The 23,495-nt window shown below is 32.6% G+C and overlaps 1 protein-coding gene across 1 annotated transcript; it reads left to right on the top strand.

Moving 5' to 3' along the window:
- Positions 1–438: 438 nt before the first annotated feature.
- Positions 439–21,622, top strand: LOC126680238 (cytochrome c6, chloroplastic). The gene is made up of 6 exons (XM_050375320.2): positions 439–556; positions 644–740; positions 5,102–5,202; positions 5,297–5,328; positions 13,528–13,591; positions 21,373–21,622. Exons 1-6 carry the CDS (start codon positions 500–502, stop codon positions 21,517–21,519), a joined length of 498 nt encoding a protein of 165 aa, XP_050231277.1. The 5' UTR covers positions 439–499; the 3' UTR covers positions 21,520–21,622.
- Positions 21,623–23,495: the final 1,873 nt, after the last annotated feature.

The raw sequence follows: 23,495 nt of genomic DNA, 5'->3' as shown, positions 1-23,495 counted from the left end.
TTGTACATAATTAAAAAAATTATGAGTAGAAATTATATTTTTAATAAAGAAAGTAGTATATAATTAGAGTGGGTCTCTTATCAGTTTGCTCTTTAAAGTCTAGTCATTGTGGAATATTGTATAATAAAATTAAGTTTAATGAAAAGCTGAAGTGGCATCTTATGAGACTCAAAAACAATCTGACCATTGTAGATGCTTTTAGACTTATGCAACTTGAACTCTATCTCATTGGTTAAACAAATATGAGACTCATTTTATATTTTAAGCATACATGTGACCGTAAAATAGCGAAAAAGGAGATGTTTGATATAATTTAAAAAGTTAAAATACTAATATAAAAGAAATTAAAGTTCATACACTAAAAAGTAGAATTAGAAAAATTCTAACACCATTAATGTAATTTTACCACTCTTATATAAAAGAAATCTAATTTTTTTATTCATATTCTATTGGTTCTTTAGGCCTTTCCTTCATCTCCCTACTACCCACCCTATCAAAGATGAAGATTTTATCCGTCACTCCTACTTTTGGAATTGGAAATTCAATCTTACAAATGGTAAGTACCACTCTCATTATTAATTTTATGTTTGTGTGTATGGTTTTGAATGTACTTTCTAACATTGATATTGAAATTTGCAACAAGGAAGGAGAAAAGATGAAGTTGAAGAAGTTAGTGAAGGGCTTAGCTCCGCCTCTCTTAGCTGCCATTTTAGCCTTATCTCCTCTATCCAACACCCCACGTAAGTTTCACTTATCCATCCACTGCAAATTGTAGCCCAAGTTATAATTTCAGCCATTTTGTCATCTTTTTTAGTCTGCAATTTATAAAAATCCAAAACGTTTGGATGTTATTTGTAAAATTTTAAAACGTTTGAATTTAATATACTAATAATATGGCTGACACATAAACAAATAATGGGTTTGGGCTACAAAATGCAAAAATTGAAAAGGTTAAGATTTATTTTATAAAATTTTAAATGTTGGACTTAAATCGTTAAAAAAGTGAAACGTTTGAATTTGTTTTGCCACTACTTCTTAATTTTTTTAAGGAATTTTCATACAAATAGTTTGAAGGAAATGTGAACATCTAAAGAAATATCACATGTTATGACGTAGTTTTGGTGATAAATGATAGTTAAGGACCCCTAATTACTGAAAAAAAAAATTACTTTTCTTTAGAATAAAAGGACATTTAGGTCTAGTCCCCATAATTTAATTTTAAATTTTGTTAAATGTTTGAAAATGATGAAAATTCCATTTTTGATCATGGATATTTTCTTTTTACTTTATCGCTGTCAAAAATAAATTATTTGAAGATGCAAATTTAATAAAGCTAACAACATTGAATGATAATGCAAATAAGATTTATTTTCAGAAATATAACATTATTAACATTCATTTTAATCAAGTTTGATATTGCCAAATAACCCAAACTTGGACTAAAAAAATAAAATCGAAATAGTACTCAAAAGTGCTAATCTACGAGAACTAAAATATTACTTTAAAAAATGTAACCATTTAAGAATATTTCACTTTTAATTTTTTATTTATAATTAAATTTTTTATAATTGTTAATTTTATTTTATTTTAATTTTTCAATTTTAATTGTATATTTTTAAAAGAAATGAAAGTTTTCCAAGACTCAAGTATCCTTTATATTTAACACCGGTGAAATTCTTACCAAGACCTACTCTATAAAAAATTCATAGATCTATGCAATCAGATAGAGCTGGCCATTGACCGGGTCAGCCTGGTCAAATCCGGCCTGAAACCGGTCAAATTCAGAGGCCCGGAATCATTGAAAGACCAGTTCCGGACCAGTTTCAATTTTTTTGAACCGTGAACCGGCAGTTTAAGGGTCGAACCCGTCGATAAAGTTATTTAATTTTAATATTTATGTATATCTATCATATTATATTTTATAGTATTTTATATTTTATAGTTATAATATATATTATATATTATACATATTATATTGTATTATATTTATGTTATAAAAACTAAAGTATTATTTTTTAATGTATTTGTTATAAAATTTTGGCTATTAATCATCCATATCCCATAACTTTTGAGAATCTGTGCACAAAACCCTCTGATGTTTAAAAACAGGCACAAAAACCTTTGATCTTTGTGTCGGCTATCACAAAACAACCCTCACCCCAAATATGATCAAAATACCCCCTAGTGCCGTCTTTTTCAGTCAACTGTCGTTCTTTAAAAAAAATGGACGGCGCCACGTCAGCAAAATACCTTAAAAATTTAACACCCAAAATACCCCCTAATTTAATTTAGAAAAAACAAAAAAACCAAAAAAACCCAATTTAATCTAAATCATTCGATTAATCTAACAACCGACCCAATCCCCACCCCCACCCAACTACCGCCGAAATTTTTTTCGGTCATCTTTTTCGATTTGAAGATGACCGGAAAATTTTCGGGTCATCATCTTCAGGAAAAAGAAGACCCAGCTGGGTCGTCTTCTCAGGCAAGAAGACGACCGAGCTGGGTCATCTTCTCTCTGTTCTTGAAGAACATATTATTTGTTCTTTGAAGAAAAATTTTTTTTTCTTGAAGAGGATGACCGGAGAGCGGCGGCGGCGGCGGCGGCGGCGAGTGGTTTGAATCGACGCGTGGCGGTGGATAGGTTGAACGGATGGGTTGGGTTTAATTAAATATGGTTAGATTTTGGTTGATTAAAGTTTCTCAAGGGGTATTTTGGGTCTTTTATTTATTTTTTAAATATTTGGTGACGTGTCAGCTGACACCTGATGCCGCCGGTATTTTTTTTAGAATTACAGCCGCCAAAATATTAGTGGTATTTTCGTTCATAAGGGTCGTGAATGGCACCACAACAAAGATTAGGGGATTCTTTGCCCGTTTTTACATATTAGGGGATTTTGTAAATGAATTTTAAAAAAACAAGGACCATGGGTGATTAATAGCCAAAATTTTCAATCAAAATATATCTTTTTATTAAAGTCTCTATTTATACTATACTTTTTTTACTATTACATAAAATTAATATGCATGTATTATTTTAATGTTATATAATTAAAAAAAATTAGTTAATTTATTGGTTAATATAATATTTAAGAAATTTATTTTATTTTATTATTTTCCTGTAATATTATCTCTGCATGTTATTTTTTTAAATTATATTTTCTAATTTTTAGTAATTAAATTTTAGTTTTACTTTTAATTTTTTACAAACCGCCTGGAATCCGGAACCGGCCCGTCACTAAGACGGGTCCGGAGCGATTCCATTTTTTTGAACCGCGACCCGACAGTTCTGAACCGGAACCGGCGGATTTTGAACCGTGCCCAACTCTACAATCAGATGCTAGAAAAATAAGAAGAAAGAAAAATATATGAAAGAAGAGATAATTTATCATATCTGATTTAATTGGTCTATTAACTTTTCATGAACCATGTCTAAGTTAGATATTCCTTTAATACATAGTTTCAATTTTAATGTTTTTAAAAATACTAGACGACATATCAAATATGAATGAGTCTCATTTCAGCACCATGTATGGATTTGAAAAAAAACTGATGTATATATGTGACAAGTTTTAAAAAGAATGATTAAATTGAGAAACATATTAAATTGATGAATTTTTATAATATTATCCCATTAATTAATAATATTATCTTCAAAAGATAATATCTTAAAGATAACTCTTATCTTTTAATTAAATTTTGTATTTAATTAATTAGTTATATATTTAAAATAATATTTATTTTTAAACAGTAAGTAATAATTAGAGTTAATTGCATAAAAAAATTACGACATTTACACGAATTTTTATTTTAATCATGACCTTTAAAAGTTGTCATATAAAACTATAACCTTTCTTTTTTCTTTTTTTTGAAATCTATCATTTTATTGTATTTTTGTTGACTAAGTTCTCCATTAAACCATTAATGAAAGACCCAAATTATAAATCGACACTAAATATTATTATCTTTCAGTTAGAGTATGTAGAATTAGTAATTTTTAATTAAAAAAATACATCGAATTTTACTTTGATGATAGATTTGGAACAAGATTGCCTTTAAATGCCAACTTTTAAAGGTCGTGATTAAAATGAAAGTTCGTGTAAAGGTCGTGATGTGGCATGCCTCACATTAGCGCCACATAAGCAAAATTATATAGTTAGACAAAATTGAAATGAGATCAAATGTTTCAGGACAAATTGGATAAAATTGAAAAGTTTAGACTGTTGTGAAACTTTCATAAAAGGTTCAGCCTTTTTAATCATTAGGCCTTATAATTATAATAACATTTATTTTAAATTTGAATTAACTTTATATAATAAATGTGCCTACTTATTAATAATAAAAATGTATACATGGTCAAACATTATCAACTTAGCGCATATCACTACCACTAACATGCATATATTATAATCCTAGATATGCATAGAGACAAAACAATAGGAAACAACAAATATGAATGAAAAGTAAGATTTTTTAACAAACAATTATCTAAGAAGATCCATGGACCTAAATGATTGATTTTCATTATATTTGGGAGTTGATGGACATGCATAAATGGTCTTTATTAAACTTAAGAAATATGTCTCATATTTATATTTCTAAAATGTATTAAAAAAATTTAGTTCAGAACTGGACTCGTCGGTTCGTAATCGGAACCGACGGCTCAAATTCTAAAAAATATTGAACAAGTTCAAATCCGACCTTCCTAGTTTTACTTCCAGATTGACTTATGGTTCGAATCGGTCCGTAACCACCTCAACTTATATGGCAAATGGATTACAAGTTGTATTATTTTTATCTACACTAAATCTGTTATATAATCTATTGGATGATTAACAAGCATTGTAAATGTTTCATGTTTTAAAATTTAATGTGTTTCTCTCATTAAACTATATTTTGAATGAAAATATGATTATTAAATATAACATATCTGGCACATGTAAGAAGTTTATGAGCAAGTAATGCTCTAGGTTACTTGTACAATATAAACATATAATTATTCACCTCGCTTAGTCTAAAAACAATTTACATATTAAGTCTTAGTTTATGGAGAAATCACTTTTTCTAATTTTTGCCTTAATTAAGTATGAATTTGATGCAGTGTCAATAGGACAAACAACTATGGATATACAAAAAGGAGCCATCTTATTCAATCGTTCTTGCATTGGATGTCATGATACTGGTGGAAATATTATTCAACCAGTTAGTTTCTTTGCTCTTGCAAATTTAATATATTAATTTTTTTTTATTTTTACTAAAATTAATTTTTCTCATGTAATTTTCCTATTTATTTCAGGGTGCTACGCTTTTTATGAAGGATTTGCAAAGGTAAATTAATTTATTTGCTCAGTCAAATGTTAGAAGATATAAATTTATATAAATAAAGTAAAGAAACAAAATAGATAAAAAATGAGACTATTTTTCGGGTGTGCAAATCTGAAGAAAATCAAACAAGTGAAATGAACTAACAACTTCAATTCGACTTGATTCGAATTTATTAAAAATTTCAATTGTTTGGTTGATTCGATTGTAAAAGTAATCCAAATTCAGTTTACTTTCGTGAAAATTAAACTAATTGAACCGATAGTTTAAACCTGATTTGAAATATTTATGATTTTTATAAAATTATTTTGTTGATTTTGATTAAAAAATTATTTTTTTGACTAGATTCAGTGTTAACTAAATGAACACTCCTAATTATTCCAAAACTTTCTTGTATTCTTTTACATACCCAGCTGCACATTTTAAGATTTGATTACAGATTTGTTACATTGTCAACATTGTCAACATTGACAAAGTTTCTATTTTTTAATATGATCCACAATATCGCTTCAAAAATTAGAAACTAACTCGCAAGTTTATATTTTGGAGTTAATATGAAGTTTTTTATAAGCTCCAGTTTTTACTTAGTTTAGTAAGGGAAGCTAACTCGCAAGTTTTCCAATACTTTATTTGCTTCAGTGTAGTACCATATTATATTTTCACTCTTTAGTTTCTTAACTCCATCCATTTCTCTATATTTGTTAAATCAACTTACGCCCTTTCGAAATTATTATAACTAAAATAATCTAGATAAAGTTATACAACTTAAAACGGGTTTTTGATATTTGGCACCCAAATTTCTGTTTTTGTGCCTCTTTTGAAATTAATTCCAAAAGAGTGCCAGATCCACATGTTCCGCATTTGAGAAATGCGCAACATGTGAGGTTCCGCATTTAAGAAATGCGGAACATGTGAGGTTCCGCATTCCTAGAATGCGGAACCAATAAATCAGCTGATTCATTCATTAATCAGTTGATTAAGCACGTTTCGCATTCTAGAAACGCGGAACGTGCTTCTCCCCAATGATTGGACACTAAAGTGCCCAATCATTACTGAACTATAATTGATGGAGTCTGCCTTCTGAACCGGTGAGTGAACCTGCAAAACAGGGTAGAAGCTAACCGGACGGTGGTTGTCCGATTAACTCTCCGATGCTAAAGTCAGTTTAGAGCTTTGAGCAGCGTTTTGAGTATATGAATGTAATTGTGATTCTAGGCATACCTCGTGCTCCTTTTATAGTAGTCGAATATACCTAGTAGAGTTGTATAAGGCAGGTGAATCCTACTTTGTAGGGATTCGGCCGTATCGTAGAGATTCTCCTGATTTGTCGGGATCTACCTTAATCTGATAAGAGTCCTATTTAGGAACGTCTTCCTAAATAGTCTTATCTTCCTAAAGTAGAGCTTATCCTTCCATATGTAGTGTTTGTGTCCTAATAGGACAATATTTCCATACTTAGTCGTTTACCCGAATCCCGGGCCTGACTCGCTCTTGGCGGATCATGTGGGATTCGGTCTTCATTAGTGTATTACCGAATCTTAGAGATTCGGCATCTCCTTCATACCTTTTTGGTCTTCAGGGGGAGTCCGGCGTCACCTGAGAGTAGATCTCCTGCAACTCGGCTCCATTATACTTATAGTAGGATTCGGTATCCATCAATAATTAAAAAAATTAAATATTATTTAAATTTTTTTAATAAACACTATAAACTAAAAATAATTTTAAAATGATTTTACAAACGATATATTAAGAAACAATTTAAATACTTGTTTGATTTAACTAATGAGTTTAACAAACGCTTATAAAAAAATAATAATTTTAACAAACGATTTAAGTACTTGTTTTATTTAACTAATGATTTTAACAGACGCTTATAAAAAATAACAATTTTAACAAACGATTATAAAATACAAAATATAGTAAATATACAACATCTACTAAAATACAAAAATCGATAAATGAACAAAAATATGAAATCTAATCCTGATATCTAGGATTCCTCGGTCTCTGAATCCTCAAACCGTGAGTCTCCCGTCGGTGCCGCGAGCTGTCTGTAATTGAGTGAAACTGTCTGGGTATCGGAGGGCCCTCCTGGTGGCGCTACCGGTCTCCTCCTGTGTGGGCGATAGGAGTCTAAAAGATGGAGGTGTGATATTCGGTCGTGATAAAAGCTCCTCATACGCCTCTGAACCGAGCTCCGGACTGAATAACCACAACTCTGACAGTGTAAAATGAAGTTGCGATGGATCCTGAGCCTGGTGAGAAGAAGATGGCCGCGAATGTGACGTCGACGGCTGATTATCCGGAGGCAGCGTGGGACGGTAACACTGATCGAAAGAAGTGAACTGCTGATCATCCGTAGATAGCGCGAGACGATAATATTGATCTGATGCAGCAAACGGCGGTGGTGTGGCCTGCTGGAACTGAGACGCCGGTGGTGAATCTTCTCCCAAGTCTTCCCCGACATCCTCTTCGTTGCTGTCATAGAAATCCTCTTCTTCCTCTTCATCGCTACCCCTCTCAGACCCGCTGGAATCACCTAAAACCAACTAGTCCAGTAAAGTCTCGTTACGAACCACAGCCTCGTATTCCACGTACAATTCCAAAATATCCAGTTGCAGATACCGCACAACCTCGTTCAAAATTCCAAACACATGCTCGTTATTTTCCACGGAAAACGAGTATGAGTATCGCACCCCCAACTATTCTTGGAAGCCGGAAGTAGATTTTTGAAATTTCTACTTGCCCGTCGGTAGAAACTGCTCTTCTACAAATATTTTGTAATTCTTCAAAACTCATTCTCTCGCTAAGCGCCATATTAACCGGACGACCCCCATGATATTCTATTCCACACAGAGAACTCACAATACGACCATCACTCCATATCAACAAAGATATATTTGGAGTCGTCATTTCTAATTAATAAACAGCAAATATATCACCATTATATTTAAAATGCGAATCTTAAATTTATAGCGTGAACATATCAATTGCAATTACTGTTACTGTATTTCTAATATATTTTTTTTTAAATATTATAAAAATAAATTAAACATATCCTAATATAATTATATGAAATAACAATTTATATTAAGAATTAATTTTTTTTAACAATTAATAATATTTTAGTAAACCTTATTAAAATTTAACAACAACAATATTAATAATTAAAGTTTAATAATAAAGATATTAACAATATTTTAATAAAAATATTAATAATTAAAACAATTATAAATATTACGTGATTTTTTTATATTATACATGCATTTCTAAATTATAATTAAAGTCTAACATTTTTCTATATTATAATTAAATTTATACATGCATTTCTAACATTTACTAACACTAAAATTATTTAAAGCAATAAATAAAAAAATTAATCGTACTAACCTCTTGTAGTCCTCCAAAATAATTAGTATCGAATAAATAATATAACTCCTTAGCTCCAAAATATAGATCCGTTTAGCTCCGAAATATTCAAAATATAACAACACCTCGAAACTAAATTTTTTTCCGCTCAAATTCAATACCGACTCGCTCGAACTATCATATTTCACTCTTTAATTTTTCTATGAATATTTACTTATGTGTTTTTACAATGCGGGGCTGAATTTATAGCCATGGTTCCGCATTCCAGAAATGCGGAACATTTAATACGTTCCGCATTTCTAGAATGCGGAACCACTTTATTACCGTTGGGAGCTGTCAGCTCCCAACGGTAATGTGCAGCACGTTCCGCATTTCTAGAATGCGGAACATGCTTAATCACCTGATTATTGAATTAATCAGCTGATTAATAGGTTCCGCATTCTAGGAATGCGGAACCACACTTGGTCCACATTTCTAGAATGCGGACCAAGTGGGACCAGACACTCTTTCGAAATTAATTCTGAAAGAGGCACTGATCCGGAATTTTAGGTGCCTCAAATATCTATAACCCACTTAAAACTTGAATCATCGTAAAAACATAAAAAAATTGTAATAAAGAAATTTGAACTATTATAAAAAAAATTGAATGAATCAATATAAACTAAAAAACAACTAGATCCATTAAGAATCAAAACAGAAATCTGTCATTTAACGACATATTTTTCCGTCGCTAAATGGCATAAATCTGTCGCTAAATAACTTAAGAGACGGAATGGTTCGTAGAAAATCATTTAGCGACGAAAAACAAATTACAGACAAATTCTTAAAAATTTAGTGACATATTTTTTTTTACATTTAGCGATAGATTTTAATCCGTCATCAATTTTTTTTTCTTCTGAGACATTAGGCCTTAATAAAAAGGATTATGATCGGTCAGAAAAATAAAATTTTGATCCAATTTGAAAAAAATCAAGGCAAAAACTATTATCATATAAACACTGAAATATGGTTAAAAACACACCAAAATAAACGAAAAAAAAATCATTATATAATATATTATTAAATAAAACATTTAAACTATGTATGAGTGCAAAAAAAAAAAAAAACTATGTATGAGTGAAGAAACGATAATTCCCGACTAAAAAGAGATCACTGTGATCCACCTATAAAAATAAAATTTGACTGTGAGGTTGAATTGAGAGGCTCTTAGAAAAATAATTTATTTGGAAAAGATGAAGTGTTTAAGAAAGGGCTTCTAATTAATATATGTAGATCAAATTCCAAAAAAGAAAAGGTTAAAGTTTTGTTTTAAAAATACAGCCGTCATATTTGTCCATAATTAAAATTTATGGCTTCAGTAATTTTGGTGGAAAGAAATGTATCGAATTTAGTAGCGGGTAAGCAATGAGTTTTTTATTTTTATGAATAATAATTGTATTAAAAGGCCACAAAGAAGTGGTATAATCCGTAACTAAAAGTTTTCGCATAAAAAGCGACTCACAAAGAAAACACTAAAGACTTCGACTTAAAGTTAAGATAAAATTACAGGTTCGAAAATAAAATACAACGAAAATTTATGTAGAAATTCAAACCCGAATAAGCAAAATTCCTATTACAAAACTTGAATAACCAAACTGCCTTAGAGAAGCAGTTAAAAGTTACATAATTTTTGCCCGATGCTTTATTCTGAAAGACTTTTCTATTTCTGCATTTTTATATTTCCCAAATTAAAAGCATCCAAGTAACCCGCCATAAATTTCTATATGGTCCTCTGGGAATGATATCCTGCCACTGATACATGAAATCGACAAAACACGATGAAAAAATGCAGGCTACGTCTAAACTCCATAAATTCCTCACCAGATACTTCTCACACAACTGCAGTGAATAAAAATATACGCTTATTTTCAACAACACCATAAAGAGGGCACATATAATTATCCAATGTAACAATAGAACGAATAGCCAAAAAATGAAGTGAAGGAATTCTATCATGCGAAGAAAGCCAAATAAAGAGCTTAACTCAAAGAGGAGCTAAAGAATTCCAAACACTTTTGAATGGATTAAAGAAACCAAGAGAAGCATCTGCAGACAAAACCAATTGTTGATCATCTTGATTAACAATCACACCCTGGTTCATATGATCCCCTACCACCAAGCTTTCAAACCGATCATCCATATGTCTTCCATTCCGACGAGCAGTAGATTTTGAATCTGCAACAGTAGCAAAAAAAACCGGTGGATAGCAGCAGGTGTATATATCCCGTCGATCTATAGCAGTGAAGACAGCAGCATGTTCTGCATCTGCAACTGTGGTAGAAAACCGGTGAACAGCAGTAGCAATTGTATCTCGTCGATCTGCAGCAATGAAAGGAAAACGGCGTACAACGATTGTTCTCATATCATAGCGTAAACTGTTGTTGAAGGAAATTGATCTGAAAACCCAAGAGTTCAACTTCCATATAACCACATCCTTACGGCCTGAGATTCAATTAAGAGAACCAAAAGCAGTTTGAAGTTCAGCTAAAAGAATAAGCTTATTCCCCCTTAATCTTCGTCTCCAATCTCAATTGTCGCACCAAATATCCTTAATTGTTGCTTTCTTTTGGTCCAAAAGATTATATAACCGAGGAAAAAGCAATGATATCGGACCCCTCCCCGACTAATTATCAATCTAAAAAGAAATTTCTCCAACAACATATTTAACATTGTTTATATAAACATGCCAAATCTCAACGTCATTGCAACACAAATTTCGAATGCCTTTCCAAATAAATGATAATTTCTTCACATCACCATTCAAAAGAAAATTTCAATCGAAAACGGAAGAGCAATTAGAAATTATTTTGAATCAAGTAGAGGCTTCATTGTTCATTCTCAATTTCCAAACCCACTTAAACAATAAATTCTGATTTCTTAAATGAAGATTAGTAATGCCCATGCCCCCTTTTTCATCTTTTGGCAAATAACATTACAGGAGACTTTACACAAAACTCAAGAATTCACATCACCATTCCACAAATATTTCATCATGTACGACTCTGGTTCATTACAAAATGTGCCAGACATACTAAATAAAGCCATAAAATAATCCGGGATGCTAAAAAGAACCAATTTAATAAGAATTAACCTACATGTAGGAGATAATAAGGTACCCTTCCAAAGAGCCAGACGCTTCTTAAAGCGTTCCACAACAAAATCCCATGAACCAATAATTAGCCTCTTATGGATAAAGGAAGACCAAGGTATCTGATAGGAAAATAATCTTCCTTATAACCCACCAAATAAGCCGCGGATAACAACTTAGTTTCACTAACATTAATTCCCATAATAGAACTTTTATGAAAATTAATGGTCAACCCAGAGATCAATTCAAAGCAACCCACAATACGGATCAGATTGCCAAGCTTTTCCATATCATATGGAAGACATAAAATAATGTCCTTCGCGAATTGCAACAAAGAAATAGGCTCCTACTCTGTAGCGAATTTGAAACCAGTAGTGAAGCCTAAAATTTCCGGTTTGTCTAAAATGAGTTTCAGACCCTTCAACGCAATAACAATCGGATATGAAGAAATTAGATCTCCCTGACTAACATCCCTTTGTAAAGAAACAGAATCGATCGGGCTGCCTGAATAAGAAAGACATGGATCTATATTCAATACGCAATAAAAGGATTCCCCCCCCCCCCAGCTACTTCTAAACGGCAAGGTGCCTACATAGCCCGGCTCTCTCTTTGTAGATGGGGAAAGACAACATGATATCCACACAATTCATTTTTCAGGGAATTTCATACAACGCATAATAGTGGATAGGTAACCCCATAAATACCGTCAAAAGCTTTATGGAAGTCAAGTTTTAGGAAAAATATTTTTTCTTTCCTCTTTGTAGAAACATGTATAAGCTCATTTGATATAATCGAACAATCTAAAATGCTTCTTCCTTTCAAGAAAGCATGTTGACAATATGAGATTACACTCGAAAGAATAGGTGCTAATCCTCTGCTAAGAGATTTAGAAAGCATCTTATAAAAGCCATTAACTAGACTAAAAATTGCTAATAATTTACTTCCAGAAGAGCAATCCTCTCTACGCATGTTAAATCCTTCCAAAACTATATCTTTTTATGAATTAAAATATAGTCATTGATAAAATATATCACAAAAGTCTTAGCCACGACATCAAACTAAATAAATGCAATAAAGTATGAGATTTAGGCTACCTATAGAGCCACTAGAAACTATATATTATATAAACCCAATAAAACAAAATCTATAATTAGATTTATACATATGAGTAGGGTGTAAAGAAATACAAAAAATTCAAAATTTATAATAAATCTAAAGGACATAAATCATGTTGTAAAACTTTTAAATCTGTAGACTAATTTTCTAAACAAAATGCGAGAAAATTTTAGATTCATCAATCATCAAATGGGATGATTTATAATCAATATTTTGTAGTTCATGTTTGGAGGTAAACCTGTAGAAAAATTTGAAATAGAAAAAAAAAATAACCTAAAAACTATCAATATATGGTTAAAAAAATTATTTATTTATGACCAAAATCATCTTTTCTTAGTGTGTGTGGAGCTAGACTATAAGTAGGGTTGGATGGGGTTTGAAGAAGATGGAAAAGAGTGAGCGGGGAGAGCGCTGCTATCCAAAACTATATGAAAATGCAGAATTTGTGTTGAATTGATTTTAGATGTAATAACTAAATGAAATAATTTTGTATTGTTTTTTGTACGTTGGTATTTTTTATAAGAATTAACCAATTCTAACTTTGATGAGTTAATAAAAGATGAGAACAATATACGTGTTGTGTGATCTTGCAGAAATGGGGTAGATACCGAAGACGAAATATACAAAATTACTTACTTTGGCCAGGGAAGAATGCCGGTAAGATATGTATGTTTTTACTAGTTTAAATTACTATAACTCCTATGAGATTTTGTTCGAAATACTACTTTTCACACACATTGTTTTAAAAAATTATTTTCTTCCTCAAATTTAAGTTTTACCTAATACCCCCCTTTCAATTTTAAGGTTTTAGTTAGTTGAAACATTAAAGCGGGAAAAATATAATCATTTTTAAAAATGAGGGAAGAAGTTTTATTTCGTACCTAAATTCATGCGAATAACTACAAAAAGATACTTAACTTTTATGCCACCACTAATTTAAACCTTTTATGAATGATAAAATAAATAAAATAAATGTATTAAGCCCAAGTCCACGTGGCTAGGTCCTCCAAATGCAATTATGAGATTTCGGTTTCGAATTTTTAAAGTAAAGATGATTTACCATGGAATATAATATATTTGACAACTAACCTAAATTAGGACTATCTCTTTTCAAAAATGTGATATTTTATTGTAAAATATGTTATAAATTTTTGGAAAAATTCAAAAGCAACCCTCTCTATTTCTAATATTATCAAATGAGAAAAAGAAAAGAAAATTTTACATTCTAGATTTATAATAATTGATAAAAATTATCAAATGTGTAACTATCATTTTAAATTAGTTCAATATTTTTTGTTGAAACTATAATAAATTTAAAATTTTGTTAAAGATTTTTAACTCAATAACCCTAAGGGTCAAGTAAGTTGGTAAGACGATTTTCTGCCTTCAATGAGGTTGTGGTTTCCTGCCACATTTCACACCTTCGCTGGATCTCTGACCTTGAAGACATACTATTTATGAAGCAACCAACTGTTGAGTCTGTTGAAACAGTTTATGAAATGGAACGATATTACCGAACACCGTTTCTGGCTGAGTCGCGGACTAGGTCGCTCTCTTTATGACGTTTCGTGACTCTGCCTCTGATGGTGCAAGCAGTCGTACGTACGACGTCGTCTCCAGGATAAAACAGCCAAGCCTCCGATGAATATTGCACTGTATTCAGCGTTCAATTACACCCTTTTTGATTATTGCTCAAGAACAGTTTTTGGTTTAAGAGAAAATAGCTATTTGTAAAAGTTATTTTTTCAGTGAGGAAGACATAGTTTATTTATCTGATTTTGGAAAACAAAACGGTACTAAAAAAGTAAAGGAAATAAATCAAACGCTTTCCAAAATTAAATCAGAGTCAAAACTGTTTGGAGAAAATCAAGGGATTGTATTTTATTCAGAAAATAAAACGCTACAAAAAGATTTCAGAAATAAAAAATTTATTAGATGCTAAAATCGAACCGAAAAAAACCTGACCAGGCCGGGCCGGCCGGACAGACGGTGCGCGAGCGTGTGGTAAATCGGGTAGGATGTATTTCCTAGCCCGTCCACAAAACTGGTACCTCTTGGGACCCAAATCCAAGTGTGAGCGATCATCCTTATAAGCTCAATTAAGAGAGCTCTCCTAAGCAATGTGGGATTTCCACAATGCTCTCTTTATGCTCACTTCGCACTTTTCTTTTCCTTATCTTTTTAAATTTAATTGTGTACCAACAATCCCCCACTTTAAATTTTGAAAATAATTTCTCGAGCAATTTCTGATCTAGTAAGATTGCGCATAAGCAAAGGTATCTTTCGATTTGAACCTTTGCGTAGTGTGTTAGATTCTGATTCAACAAGAGTGACTCGTAGTCTTGAACTCTATCTTCGACATCTAACCACACACAACCTTTTCTAAGAGTGTATTCAAAAGCCCGTGCGTTTATGGCCATGCACGTCTATCCCAGTTTAGTGAGTGCTCTAGATATTTTGCCCCAAATTTCATAGAAAGCGGCCCCACTTCCACATTCACAAAGGTGAAGCTATCAAGAGTACTCCCGTAGCTAGGTACTCCTCTCCTAATGGAGTATAGACTTCATTAAGAGATTCTATTAACTCATCCTCTAATCGCTTCGGGAATCATGCCTTAATTTTGCATGTTCTGGCTCATATCATTCATAACTTGTTATTACCCATTGAACACATTTTTTGGAATCTCCAGTCAGTTAGGCCGGGTTACCATTATATGGATGATTCATTCTATAGGCAATAGTCCCATTCCCTTGGAAGTTTTATGGACTTTCTCTCTAGATAATCCTTTCGTCAAAGGATCTGCTAAGTTATCATCAATGCGTACATGATCCACTCTAACAGCCCCTGTTGAGATAAATTCTCTAACAGTGCTGTGCTTACGACGTATCTGTCGTTTCTTACCATTATAATAACGATTCTCAATTTTTGCAATAGCCGCGGTACTATCGCAATGGATCAACACAGCTGGTATCGGTCTTTCCCGAAAAGGAATCTCAGTTAGCAGGCTTCTTAGCCATCTTGCTTCTTCACTAGCAGCAGCTAGTGCTATCATTTCTGACTCCATCGTAAATTGAGCCAGAATCGTCTGTTTCTTTGATTTCCAAGAAAGAAACAGCTCCACCAGCTATACTAAAAATATAGCCACTCGAGGTTTGGAATCATCTGACAATGTATTCCAATCTGTATCACTGTACCTTCAAGTACAGCAGGATGCTTCAGATAATGTAATCCAAGATTCATTGTTCTTTTAAGGTATCTCATAACCCTTTAAATAGCATGCCAATTCTCAATACTAGGTCTACCAGTAAACCTGCACAGTAATCCAACGATATATGCAATGTCGGGTCTAGTACAATCAGTGGCATACCTAAGGCTGCCTATGATGCTCGCATAATCAGACTGTCGTACACTATCACCAGTGTTCTTAAAAAGTTTTACACTTGGATCATAAGGTGTACATGCAGGTTTGTAGTCGAAGTAGTTATATTTCTTTAGAATCTTCTCAACATAGTGAGATTGATCTAAAGAAATTCCTTTTTCAGATCTAGTTATCTTTATGCCAAGAATAACATTCGCTTCACCTAGATCTTTCATATCAAAGTTGGCACCCAACATTGATTTCACAACATTCACAACATGAATATTTGATCCAAAAATCAACAAGTCATCAATAATATAAACATATGAAAGTACAAAGCTCATTCTCATATTTATAATATGTACATTTGTCACTTTCATTCACTTTAAAACCGTTTGAGATGACAAGATTATCAAATTTCTCATGCCATTGCTTAGGTACATGTTTTAGACCATACAAGGATTTGTCTAACTTGCACACTTTCTGTTCCTGTCCATGTATCACAAAACCTTCAGGTTGATCCATGTAAATTTCTTCCTCCAATTCACCATTCAGAAAGGCGGTCTTAACATCCATTTGGTGTACTACTAAATCATAAAGTGCAGCGACCGAAATCAGCACTCTAATGGATGTTATTCTAGTAACTGGTGAATAGGTATCAAAGAATTCAACATTTTCATGTGTCTATAACCCTTAGCCACAAGTCGAGCTTTATATTTATCAACTGTGCCATCAGGTTTCATTTTCTTTTTCAAAATCCACTTATAACCTATGGTCTTGAACCAGAGGGTAAATCGGTCAAATGCCAAGTCTTATTGGACTCCAAAGATTCCATCTCATCATTTATGGCTTCTTGCAAAAGATCAGCATCTAAAGAAGTTAGAGCTTCCTGGAGGTTTGCAGGATCCTCCTCTAAAGAATAGACTTGGAAATCTGGACCAAAGTCTTTCAAGATTCTAGCTCTTTTACTCCTTCTGATCTTTGGTTTTATATCATTTGTAATCTCATTATTCCTGACAACAGGAATGTTACTAGATGATTCAACCCCACTATTTTCTAATTTAAAAGGAAATTTCTGTTCATAAAAATCAGCATCTACGGATTCAATAATCACTCGTGCAGTGTCATAAAATCTATATGCCTTGCTATTGACTGCATACCCAATGAACACACATTCATATGCTCTACTTGCTAATCTTATTCGTTTTGGATCAGAAATCCTAACATAGGCCAAACAACCCCACGTTCTAAAATAAGACAAATTAGGTTGTCTTTTCTTTAAAATCTCATAAGGTGAAATATTATTGTTCGATTTTGGTACTCTGTTTAGCACGTAGCAAACAATCAATAATATTTCACCCCACCAATATAAAGCAGCACCTGAGTTTAATTAAATAGACACTACAGCTTCTGTAAATGTTCTATCATTCTTTCGGCTTTACAGTTCATTTCAGGAGAATAAGGTGCAATTCTTTCATGTACTATACCATGCGAGTTATAGAAATCTATAAACAAGCTTAATTCATATTCAGTACCTCTATCACTGTGAAATCTTTTCATTTTCTTATTGAATTGATTTTCAATTTCTGTAACAAATAACTTGAACATGTTAAGTGCATCACTCTTATTTTTCATCAAGTACACAAAAGTAAAATCAAAACAATCATCAATGAAAGTGATAAAACAACGCTTGCCATTTCTAGTCAAAGTTCCATCAAGTTCACATATATCAGAGTGAATTAAATCTAATGGTTCAGATTCTCTAATTACTGATCTATGTGATGTTTTCGTTAATTTAGCCTGACTGCAAAATTCACATTTTTCAAAATCATTTAAAGTCATTTTAGGAATCAATCCTCGGTTACTCATATTATTAATAATTCGTTTATTAACATGACAAAGTCTAGCATGCCAAACATATAAATCACACAACAAGTAAACTGAAGCAGAAACTTTTTTAATTTCAACATTCATCTTAAACATATTCTCACAAGCATAACCCTTTCCCACAAAAGTACCATTTTTAGTGATGGTATACACATCACCCCAATAGTCTGAAAAAACCCAGCCTTGTTGAGAAGATAGCCAGACACCAGATTCTTCCTCATCATAGGAGTATGCATGACATCCTTCAATATTAGTGTTTTCCCCGAAGTGAACTTCAGTTCGACACTTCAATTCCAGCAACAGTAGTGGTGTGAGTGTCTCCCAGCAACACTTTCTTGTCTTCAACAGCAGTGTATGTCTTAAACATAGCACGATCATGATAGTCATGGCGAGATGCGCCCGTGTATACCCACTACCCTTCTGATCCACCAACAAGGTTGATTTCAGACATCATCTCAGTGATCATAGCCACAAACGGCTCTTCAGTCAGGTTAGCCTGAGGGGAAGCCCCTGGTCTGTTCCGACACTTGCATGCCATATGACCCGATTTTCCACAATTGAAACACAGAAACTGTGGCAGATCATTTCTGACAGGTGGTTACTGTCTCACAATATGGTTCTGAGCAGGATTACCATTCTGATTGTATCTGTTACGGTTCACATTTTGGTTCGAGTTCCCATTGCGATTCTGATTCTTAAATGTTTTTCCATTTGCCTTCAGAACCGTAGAACTAAACTTTTTGGTGTTGTTTGAAACAACAAGCACCTCATCTTTCTGGTCCTGTTTTCTCGCCTCTTCCTCAATACGAAGGCGACTAATCAAACTTTCCAGCGAAAATTCTTTGGTTTTGTGCCTGAGAGAATTTTTAAAATCCTTCCACGAAGGGGGCAGTTTATCAATCAATACAACAACTTGAAATTGTTCATCAAGGACCATACCTTCAAAGATTATCTCATCAGCAATTTTCTGCAATTCATATGACTGAGCTTCGACAGATTTTTCATCTGTCATCTGATATTTCAAATAGCGACTAACATCATACTTCTTAGTTCCAGCCTCCTCCGTATCATACTTCCTTTGCAGCGCATCCCAGATCTCAGTAGCTGGCTTATAATTATCAAAATTATAATAGTCATATAAATCATCACACAAAGCATTCAGAATATAATTTTTGCATAAATAGTCATTGTTAAGCCACTGTTGAACATCATCAGTTTGTTTATCCAGTTCATCACCATCGTCAGTATCAGCAACAACAGGTAAAGGAGTAGTAAGAACAGCAGCAACATTTTTCATGGTGAGGAAAAATAAGGTTTTCTGCCTCTATCGTTTGAAATGGAGACCCTCAAAACGAAACGGTTTGTTAACATCAAAGCGACCAGAATCTAAACCAGAAATTATAAACGTCTTCAAATTGTTGAAACAGTTTATGGAATGGAACGATATTACCGAATACCGTTTCTGGCTGAGTCGCGGACTAGGTCGCTCTCTTTAAGACGTTTTGCGGCTCAGCCTCTGATGGTGCAAGCAGTCGTATGTACGACGTCGTCCCCAGGATAAAACAGCCAAGCCTCTGAAGAATATTGCACTGTATTCAGCGTTCAATTACACTCTTTTTGATTATTGCGCAAGAAAAGTTTTTGGTTTTATAGAAAATAGATGTTCGTAAAAGTAATTTTTTCAGTGATGAAGACATAGTCTATTTATCTGATTTTGGAAAACAAAACGGTAATAAAAAAGTAAAGGAAATAAATCAAACATTTTCCAAAATTAAATCAGAATCAAAACCGTTTGGAAAAAAATCAATGGATTGTGTTTTATTCAAAAAATAAAACGTTACAAAAAGATTTCAGAAATAAAAAATTTATTAAGTGCTAAGACCGAACCGAGCCAAACCTGACCAGGCCGGGCCGGTCAGACAGACGGCGCGCGCGCATGTGATAAATCGGGTAGGATGTATTTTCTAGCCCGTCTATAAAACTGGATATCCCTTGGGGCCCAAACCCAAGTGTGAGAGATCATCCTTATAAGCTCAGTTAAGAGAGCTCTCCTAAGAAATGTGAGATTTCCATAATGCTCTCTTTACTCTCACTTTGCACTTTTCTTTTCCTTATCTTTTTAAATTCAATTTTATACCAACAGAGTCTTTGTCTTCGATGAAGGAATCAACAAGCAACTGGTTCATCTAGTTCGTCTTTGTCGAAGACAAAGACACAAACTATTTGTTCGTTTTATTCGTTCATTTGTCCAAAATTCGCTGGCGCTGTGAAAGAGACGATTTTTCATTGCTTTGTTGATATCGTTGCTTCGTTATTGTCTTTGATCTTTCCTCCTTGCATGCGGGTGGTTGTGGGTGGTTGATGGTGGCTTTCGGAGTGGTTGTAACTAACTTTGGGTGCAAATAGGTGGCCATGGGTGGCTCTGGATGGCGGTGGATAACTGTAGGTGGCGGTTGTAGGTAGTTATGGGCGGTGGCTTCATAAAATGATGGGTTAATTTGGTAGATTATGGTTAATTAGATTTTAATAAGTTTAATTAAGTTTTGATTCGATTTATTTATTAGTTTAATTAATTAGTGCTAATTAGGTCCAATTAGAATTAATTAGGTCTTGTTAGGATTTTAATTAGGATTACTTAGTGTTGATTATATTTAGTTAAGAATCTCTTTTTCTTTTTCTGCTAGAGAGGGATTTTGATCTGGTTCTCCCAACTTTTGTGTCTGTTTGATCCGGTTTGCTTAAAAATGATTTTTATGGACCATTTGTGCCTAGTTGAGAGGGTAAACTGATTCTTAGTTCAAATTCAATCCCATGGAAGTTATAGTTGGACGGCTCAAGGACGAATAAAGTGGCATGAGCAAGCACAATGATAATATCTTACATAAGTATGATGTTAGAAATTTTACTTTCACATATGTTTCAATCAACTAACAATCATGCAGAGTACAATAAAAAAATGGATAATTTGCTTATAGGTTTAAGCCGAAATGAGAGCAAGAATGAATTAGCGAAAAATAGGGTAAAATTAATCAGTTTTCAACGTCAGGGTAGAATTGAAAAAGAATTAAGAGGTCGGAGTTTTTTTAAAGATATTAGGCCTTTTTTTTATGACTGACACTTGATTCGTTTTAGTAAAATTGTATTTGTTTTATTTTGTGGTTGTAAAGTGGTAAGGGTCTTGTAATATTTTCAGGGATTTGGTGAGAATTGCAGTCCAAGAGGCCAATGCACATTTGGGCCACGTTTACGGGATGAAGAGATTAAATTGTTGGCTGAATTCGTAAAGTCGCAGGCTAATCTTGGGTGGCCAACCATTGAAATTGCTCAGGATTTACCTTGAAACAAATATTATTTATTTTTTTGTGCAAATGAAGTTGTTATAATGTATAGGTGTACTATCAAATCACATTTGATTTATGAAAAAAAATTGAAATTAAAATTCATTAGACTTGTTTAATGGTTTACATAGCTAAATAATACACCACAATTACGTGTTTTGTTTTTGAAATTATATTCTAATCTTTTAAAATTGTAAATTTTAATTTATTTTTTATTTTTCACTTTCAATTATACCCTAATATATTATAACGTATTAAATTGTCTTATTTTTTAATAAAAAAATTTAATATATCATTCATATATGACTTATACTCTAAATAGATCCATAATGATATAATAAGTTCAAAATTACCTTTCGAATTTAAATATTATTTAAATATTTTATTTAGTTATTTTTAATTTTTATTAAATAATAATTATTAACCAATAATTTTTTATTAAAAATAATATTTTTAAAAATAAAAATATATGAGCTACTTTATATTATATTTTTAATAAAAAAATTAAAAATCTACAATTCTAAATTCTAACAGCCACACACCCACCACCTCCATATTTAAATCCAAACTAAAAACACACATTAAATTCTATAGTTTCCCTATTTTTAATTTTTCATTAATTGAATTTTAAAAACACCTTAATTAAGAATTGCAAAACCAACACCGCAAAAACTGAAATCCTCATCAAATTTCAATCAAAGAAGATGAAGAACAAATCAAAAAGAAAAAACCAGCCATCTTCTTTGATTGTAGTTTGCAGTTTTTGATAAGAGAATTTTTTAGGTGAATTAAGTCCACCAGGTAAAATTATAAACTATCCATTTAGTACGTGACACGTGACATGATTATTTACAATAATCAATTAATAAAAGACACATTAATTCTAAATAAAACATATTAAATAATCATTGTTGATGTCTTGCCTATTCGACATCATGCCCAGAGACCTGATCCTTACGAAGGATACTCTAGCAAATATGAAAGAATTTGTATTTATAAATATTTTTGATTTGTTTTATGAAACTGGTGTGATGTCGGCATCCATTTATGAGGATGACGATATTTTTGCTTCCAAAATCGATGATATAATCATTATGCGCATTTGTGTGATGTATTGCCTGATGGATATATTTTTTTCAATGATCATCCAATATTAACATATGACATTAGATCCATTAAAACTGATACATTTAATATTAGTACAAAGGAAAATCCTTATAGAAATCTTTATCTCAAGCAGTCTTACCCCTGAGGCAAGAAAGAGCGCTGAACGAGTTATCTTAAAAAGGAAGTCATTCTTCGCGTGGTCTTACGACGATATGCCTAGTATCGACCAGGAAATAGCGGAACATTATCTGCCCATGAATCCAGACGCGAAGCCAATAAAACAGTTGCTCCGAAGACTCATGCCAGAATAAGCATCACCAATGAAAGACGAAGTGAAGAAGCAACTTGAGGCGAAGTTTCTAGAAATGGTCTAGTACCTAGAATGGTTGGCAAACATAGCACCAGTGCCAAAGAAAGACGGCTGCATCAGGGTTTATGTTGATTACAAAGACCTGAACAAAGCAACTTCCAAGGATCATTTACCTTTACCACATATAGACGTGTTAATCGACAACACAGCTGCTAGCGCAATGTTCTCCTTCATGGATGGATTTTCCAATACAGCCAGATCATGATGACCTTGATAGACAAAATCAAGACAACATTTATCACAGAATGGGGTAGGGCGCTACTAACCTGATCTTTTGGTCCGACGTATGATAATCTTACTCATAAGTGAGTAAGGTTATCCAGTCAGTATAAAAAGGCATTTTCTATTTGAACTAGGTGACCATAAGTCTGGAGGAGCGGCCCTTGAACCCAGATCCACTCACATATATATCATATCTTATTTATTTAGTATATTAGCCAATTTAATTCTTAATATATTTGAATTCAAAATGCAAACTAATTATTGAATATATTAACGAAA

The sequence above is a fragment of the Mercurialis annua genome, linkage group LG5 (assembly GCF_937616625.2).
Source record: "Mercurialis annua linkage group LG5, ddMerAnnu1.2, whole genome shotgun sequence".
Taxonomy (NCBI): Eukaryota; Viridiplantae; Streptophyta; class Magnoliopsida; order Malpighiales; family Euphorbiaceae; genus Mercurialis; species Mercurialis annua.
The sequence above is the reverse complement of the archived record's forward strand: the minus strand, read 5'-3'. Positions and strand labels throughout refer to the sequence as shown.

Excerpts from the sequence above, each read along its gene's own strand:
- LOC126680238 (XM_050375320.2), top strand. The coding sequence starts at position 500 with ATGAAGATTTTATCCGTCACTCCTACTTTTGGAATTGGAAATTCAATC. Across the intron at positions 741-5,101 it reads TCCTCTATCCAACACCCCAC|TGTCAATAGGACAAACAACT; the intron begins GTAAGTTTCACT and ends AATTTGATGCAG. Across the intron at positions 5,329-13,527 it reads TTTATGAAGGATTTGCAAAG|AAATGGGGTAGATACCGAAG; the intron begins GTAAATTAATTT and ends GTGATCTTGCAG.